Below are 7,581 nucleotides of genomic sequence, written 5' to 3'. Positions count from 1 at the left end.
CATCTTAGATATTGAATGGCTTTTCATTTTTTGCGGCTCCAGACATATTTGCTGTTCTTATTTTGTCGGACCGAGTTGTTAAAACATACATGTTTATATGTTTGTTCATGTATTTTTGTTTGTTATTATTATTATTATTGTTGTTCAAATCAATATTGTTGTTTTTGGGAAATAAGTTTTTCCACTACTAGCAGGCGATAAAAAATACACAGTGTCCCTTGTAGTCATTTTTTGTCAACCCTTCTTTTCAAACAGAAAACTAAAAACGAATTATTTTTGTTGCTCTGAAATAAATCTGCCTGCTTTAAAGCCCTAATGTGCAATATTTGACCACTCGATGGCACTGTTTTGTCTGGTACGAGCGAGGACTAGAGATACACGGCAGAGCGAGGCGGCAGGGTGCCAGGAGAACATAGCGCCGGTCCAAGAAGAAATTCCACGATGAAGAAGAAGTTCAAATTTCTTGATTATGATTTTTTAATAAAAATTAACATTGCTAGCGTTGGGGTGGTAAGCATGTAAGCCCATAGGGTTCAATTCCAGCTACAGTGGCCTGCCCATGTGAAGTTTGCATATACTCCCCAAAATGTCCATAGGTGTGAATGAGCAAGTGGTTGGTTGTCTGTCATTGTGTGCCCTGTGACTGGCTGGCAATCAGGTCAGGATGTCTCCTGCCCAATGCCCGAGGATAGTTGGGATGGACTCCAGCGCCCCCGCGACCCTACTGAGGATAAGCAGCACTGAAAATGGATGGATGGATAAAACATTGGTAGTTCACGTATTTTTGCCCGGTATTCAAATCTATGATTTGTTTTTTTACTAAAAGTTTTTTGTAGCACGCTGAGCAAACTGCCACTTCAACCAATCGCTCTATTTTTCTATTAAGCCCATTATTAAGCCATAGTAAACTTTACAAGCATAACACGCCATTTATTTACTCTTAGCAAGACAGACAAGGTAGGATAAAAACAAAAGCACATTAGTGTAATCAAGATTATTTTATTCACAAAATAAACAAAACAAACAAATCTTTCGGTATATTTCCTAGTTACAGTGGAACCTCGGTTCTCGACCATAATCCGTTCCAGAACCCTGTTCAAAAACCGATTTGTTCGATCACCGAAATATTTTTCCCAGTAAAAATAATTTAAATTTTAATCCGTTCCAACACCCTGAATGTTTACCTTGAATGTTTAACGTAAACATAAAGCTAACCCAGGCTAATCGTACGTTCACGTTATCGTAATCTTCCGTACGAAAGATTACTCTAACATGAACGTGTAAAAATAAAAAAAAGGATAAAGAAAAGAATTATGAATAGGATTTCTTACCTTTGTGGTGGTCAGCAGAGGGCGCAGGCAAGATCAGACACTCGCACACCTCCATCATATTTTGCTATTATTTCTTTCTTAAATACAATAGTTGTACGCACTACTTTTCCTTTTTCACCTGTAGCAAGTTTGCTGCTTGCACTTACGTTCTTCCGAGGCATGATTAGGGGCTAAAACACTTCGTACACCTATATTAAAAGCGAAACGCGATAACAGTTGGTCACGAAAAGGGCGATCTACACCCGTACACTGCTCAGCATTACCGGCGTTCGAACTCCGATTATTTGACTGAACAGCGAAGCAAGAATTTCTCGAAATTTTTGGTCGGACTCCGATTTGTTCAAACTGAGAGGCGTTCGAAAACCGAGGTTCCACTGTATTTCCCCTCTTTCAGTAAATATCTTGAGCTTATTATACGTAGCAGCAGTATTTTTTATATTTTTATTCTCCCTCTAAAAATTGTTATACGGCGTATAAAATTTGAAATGATCACGAAACATATAGAATATGGGGGAAATATATAGGATGAGCGGTATGAAACTGACAAAGAAACAAGCAAGCAAACTCATAAAACACGCGATCTGTGAAAACAGTTGTGCAAAATTTTCCCAGCTGCGCGTGAAGGCGACATAGCACCTCGATCCATTGATCTCTGCTCCGGACGTCTGTGGGACTCGACTTTTCCACGCCCCCTTACTTTCACCCCCATTGTGGAGAATCACACACGCGCACGCACGTTAGTGATGGGAATGGCGGCTCTTTTGAGAACCGGCTTTTTTGACTCCGCTCAGAGAAAAGAGCCGGTTCTTTTGGCTCTAAAACAACTCTTTAGATTGTTTCGATTTTAATGATTATGCTACCAATAATAATTAAACATTACGCACCAAATTCCACAATTTTAAAAGTACAAAATGCTTATTAGCCTTTGTTTCAATATACAGTGAACGTTTACCTCATATGAACTTTCAAATTGTTTATACTAGGCAAACAACACAAAGATGGCACTGCCCATATTCGAGCGCCTGAGAGAGAGAGAGAGAGAGAGAGAGAGAGAGAGAGAGAGAGAGAGAGAGAGAGAGAGAGAGGACAAAAATAGAGAAAAACAAACAAGCAGCGGGGAAGACAGAGAAAGAAAGATAGGAAGAAAGAGAAAAAGAAAAAGTGTAAGAAATCGATACAGGGGGGAAAGAGGGCAATAGGAATGCGATACAGAGATAAGGAGAAACAGAGAAAGAAAGCCAGAAAACACAGAGAAAAAAGAGAGAGCATTAAAAAGATATAAAAAAGAAAAGGATAGAGAATAAGAAAGAGTCTAGAGTAGAGAAAAAGAGAGAGGGGGAGGAAGAGAGATACATTAAGAAAGTGAGAATAAGAAAGAGAGTGACAGAGAGAAAAAGAGAGAGAGTGAGCTAGAGAGAACAAGAAAGAGATTGAGGAGCTGAGAGAAAATGGAAAGAGGTTGATCAAGAGAAAGGGGAAAGGGAAGGAGAGCAAGAAGCAGAGAGATAGAAAAAGAAAGAGAGCGGGGAAAGAAAGAGTCAATTCATGTTTATTTGTATAACTCTTATTCACAAAGGAGTCTCAATGGCTGCACAGGGAAAAAAGAGCGAGAAAGAGAGACAGAAAGAGGATGAGAAAGACAAAGAGAGAAAGTAAGACCGAGAAAGAAAGAAAGTGAGACGAAACGAGAGAGAAAGAGAGTGGGCGTCTCGATTGAAGCTTTCGTCGATCACTTCAAGAGCGGGCTCATCAAGCCGTTTTGTTCGCGAACTACATTTCTCAAACACAGGCACACACACTCACGCCGCCAGACTTTGGAGTTGGAGCTGCGGAGCCACGTTTTTTTTCTCCTTCTCCGCAGAAAAAAAACCTCTACTTCTACTCATGGATACATTTTACTTTCTTCGGAGAATTCGAGAAGGGGAAATGTTTCGCGTCGCCAGACATTTTGTAGCGTCGCCCCGGAGCGAGAAGCCACACGTACTCCACAGCGCAAAGTTGTAAAGAAAAAAAAAAGTAGTCCCCCGTCTTGTACTTGCTCACTCTCTCGGCCCTTGGACAATCATGGCGAAGCGGGCCAGGCACGATCCTTGGCTTTTCACGCCGACTACGAGCCCTCCTTTCCGGGATACACTGCTCCGTCTTCGCGGGAGCTTGTCAGCTCGTTTGTGGAGTTTCGCTTTAATGTGCTCGGCGCTTTCTTGGGGATATTGTCGAGCCGACACGGAGTTTTCCATTCTGGAAGAAGCGCAAGTTCTGTCCGAGCAGATGAAGAAATTGTCTACACAGGAGCTTGGGGTCTTTACTATGCAGGTATTTTAATTTCCCTTTCTTTGTTTTATCTAAAAAAAACCTCAAGGGCTTTATACCTATTTTATGGAGTGGATGTAGCTGTTGCAGACCTAAAATTGGTCCAAAACAATGAAGAGGTTCGTAATTTTTCGTGTCATTTGTATCTAAAGTACTGCGCTAATATGGATGACTGATCCTACCATGAGTAGAGATACATTTTATAAACAAATATCTACAAGAATATGCCATACAAATGGATGAACACAGAATTAAATTACGTCATGTAATTAAATCGTTTGCCATTTATATCTACGTTGTAAAACATTGTCTGAAACGAGATGAGACACGACACTGCAGGGTAAACTTGTTATAAAGACTTTAAAGAGAAAAAAGAGAGAAGACAATAAAAGGTGGAAAAAAAATATTTGCAACGTCGTGCTTAGAGACTGGCCTTAGTTAAAATAATAGCGCAATGTTCGTGAATGACAAAGAATAATGCATCGTAGCAAATTAGTGCGATCAAATTTAACAGCAAAAAAAAAAAAAAAGTCACAAGGTATTTTTTTTCACAGGAGCAAAAAAGAAAACAAAAATAACGATATATGTTCTCACAGTTTTGTGCTCTCGTTTAGGTTGGTGATGGCTCTAGGGAAGAAGCTGTCTCTAAGCGCTAACAAATACATAAATATAAGACAAAAATACAATTAATTCATTTATTTATGCATTTAGTTCTTTAGATATTTCGCTAACCATTTTGTCTTTGTATTTTGCCATTGTATTTTGATGTTATATTATGTCAAAATATCATTTAAATGGAGGGACGGATCACTCATGATATAAAGCAATAGATGAAAAGCTCAGCCAGTTCGAAACGCCCCTTCAATTGAATAACATATTGTTGTTACACAATATGTCAACGGCAAAATACAACTATCACAGACTACGATGACAAAAGGCAAAGATGACGACAAAATACAGCGACAACAAAATGCGACTATGACAGACTACGATGACAAAAGGCTAAGATGACGACAAAATACAGCAACAACAAAATGCGACTGTGACAGACTACAATGACAACAGGCTAAGACGACGACAAAATAAAGCGGCAACAAAATACGATGACGACAAACTAGGACTACGACAAAATATGATGACCTCATGTTACGTCGACGACAAAATACGCTGATGACAAAATGAGACGATGACAAAATATGGTGACGACAAATTACTTCTACGACTATGACAAAATACGATGATGACAAAAACCGGCTACGACAAAATACGCTGACGACAAAAAAACGTCGAGGACAAATGACGACAAAGACAAAATACAATGACGTCAAAAAAGGACATCAAAATACAATGAAGACTAAATACGATGATGACGACAAAATAAGACGGCAACAAAATGAGACGATGACAAAATATGGCGACGATAAACTACTACTACGACTATGACAAAACAGGATGATGCCAAAATACGTCGATAACAAAAACGTCGACGACAAATTACGACAAAGACAAAATACAATGACGTCAAAAAGGACAACAAAATACAATGAAGACTAAATACGATGACGACAACAAAACCCAACAACGACAAAATAAGATGGCAACCAAATGCAATGACAAAATAAGATAACGATAAAATATGTTGACAAAACATAATACGACAACGACAATATACAATGACAAAATACGACAAGGACCAAATATGACGACAACAAAATACAAAGTCTAAATAAACAAATGACAAAATAAATGTCAATAAGCATAAATGATGAAAATATTGCATTGATATCATATGCTGTGGTATAACGTGTCTTATTCATGTGTTCATTTATTGATCTGGCCTATATTTGTAGGTATTTATTTATTTAAACATTTATTTCTACTTAAGGCTGGACCATTCCACCATACGCTATGAGAAAATAAATATTTCTGTCAAAAACCTTCAACCTCGATGTGATCTTTTAAGTAGAGGTTCAGCAATTATTCGATTAAATGTTTTAAACATTCAAAAATAATCTAACTGTATAAATATCAATGATATGTGTGTGTGTGTGTGTGTGTTGGGTTCCCTTGGTATGCCACATTGATTTCTTTTTTTAAACCGTATTTGCATGATATACGTGTGTGTGTGTATTAGTATGTTGCTGTGATTAATAAATCCAATCTCTTTTTTAAATCTGTAACTTTTCAGAATTTTAAAATGTATTTTATCACTATTTTGAAGATATTTTATATATTATCACTTAAGATTTAGAAAAACAATATATTTGTTGTAGATCAGGAGAACGGCAACCGGGTTGGTGATTTATATTTCTCTCCTTTTTTTCAAAAACCTTCTCTCAATTATTGTTGATATTATTCCATAATACCAATCAGACAATGTTATAACAAGACCAAGATCTTATATCGTGTTGGAAATATCGAGTCTGTTGGTGGTAACTGAAATGTGCTGTGCTGCCCATCCTATTTATGTTAATTAGGTGTGCAATGCTTTTTTTCTTCAACCCCGAAGTAAACCATACATTTTTTTACAAATTGCATATTTTTACTTGATTTACTCAGATCTCTGCTGTCGGTGACTGTGTTACTGAATCAGTATGCAGTGATGTGGCTTTCATACCTGTAGGTGTGTTTGGACTTGTGCAGTTAATTTTGCTAATAAATCAAAATTACTTAACCAGATAGTTTTGTAATTAATATGACAGATTCCCTAGTTATAGAAAAAAAAAATGCATGATTTAGATACTAGATAGATGTTTAATCTATCTCTCGTTTATTTTACACTTGCTGAATTAGTGTATGAATAAAGGGGGGAAGTTCTTTTGATAGGTATAAAAGGAAAAACTGAACAGTAAATAAATTCCACTTTCCGTTGCTTTGGAAAATTGTGGCATTTGAAGTGGTCACCCGGAGCTTTCATTATGCTTTGAAATGTTGTTTTCTGTTTTTCCCACCTTGCGGGGCACAAGGCATCCTTTTTCTTCGTTAGACACTCTATATTTTGTATAAGTAACTATTCGTTTTATTGCAAAAACCTTGATTTGTTATTGTTTCACATCCTGCATTGAAGGTATTCCCAAACTGATTTTTCTTTTCATTCAGGCACAGAGCCTGTTGTGTTCCTTCCCACAATTATCCAAATATCTTGTAAAATATTCAATTTGACAGGGAACTCAAGAAATTTAGTCTCAAAGTTGACCCAACTGGCTTGTTTGCTGTACAGCTGTGATCTCATTGAAGGAGTAAATTACTTTCAAAATGGCAAATCCCATTAACACTACATGAGAGGTGAACTCCAAAACAGACATTAAAAAGCGATTGCATACTACTCAGTTCTGCAGTTAGAAATTGAACCATTGCTTCACCTATCTTCACCTCCTATTAGGTAAGCAATTGTTTGTATTTGTTTATCTTTTCTCTGAGTGTGTGCTGGTTGGTATGATTTTTTTTTACTTCTAGCCTTTCGTTAGCAGCGGGGCTGCCGAGGTCTTTCCTGTTCTGTTTGCTCCCTGTTGGCGCTCGTTGGTTGCCCACCATGGTCGGCTAGCCTTGGTGTTAGCACCAGTTTTGCAGTGTTCCTTGGTTTCTTTGTTCCCCACTGGCTTTGCATTTGTTGCTGAAGCTGCTGCCGTTTTTCATTCTTGGTTCCTGGTTAGCCTGCACACTGTGTGTTTTTTTGTTGGCCAGCCTTGCATTTTTCCGCCAGGGCTGTGGCGGCCTTTCATTGAACAGTCCCGGTTAGCCCCCCTTTGGTGGTTCTTTGTGGTTATTTTTGCCTGTTAGCCCCTTTGTTGCCTGTTAGCCCCTGTTTGGCTGCTTGCCCTTTGTTGTACCATCACTGCATCCACCTGCAACACACCGCCTAGACAGGCGCCACAAAAACGACCAAAATTTTGCTTAAAACACTTGTCAACTCTTTGACTAAATAACTGGGAAAACAATA

General features: G+C 38.2%; 1 protein-coding gene across 1 annotated transcript in view; it reads left to right on the top strand.

Annotated features, from left to right (window-relative positions):
- The first annotated feature begins 2,984 nt into the window (after positions 1–2,984).
- Positions 2,985–7,581, top strand: part of cachd1 (cache domain containing 1) — a 101,966-nt gene continuing 97,369 nt past the window's right edge. Inside the window, exon 1 of the mRNA XM_088350435.1 lies at positions 2,985–3,644. Within this exon, the coding sequence (XP_088206561.1) occupies positions 3,396–3,644 (249 nt within the window). The 5' untranslated portion in view covers positions 2,985–3,395. The remainder of the gene's footprint in view (positions 3,645–7,581) is intronic.

The sequence above is a fragment of the Urocampus carinirostris genome, chromosome 12 (genome assembly GCF_059441175.1).
Source record: "Urocampus carinirostris isolate Australia breed hairy pipefish chromosome 12, RoL_Ucar_1.0, whole genome shotgun sequence".
NCBI classification, from domain to species: domain Eukaryota; kingdom Metazoa; phylum Chordata; class Actinopteri; order Syngnathiformes; family Syngnathidae; genus Urocampus; species Urocampus carinirostris.
This window is presented reverse-complemented; position numbering and strand designations above follow the sequence as displayed.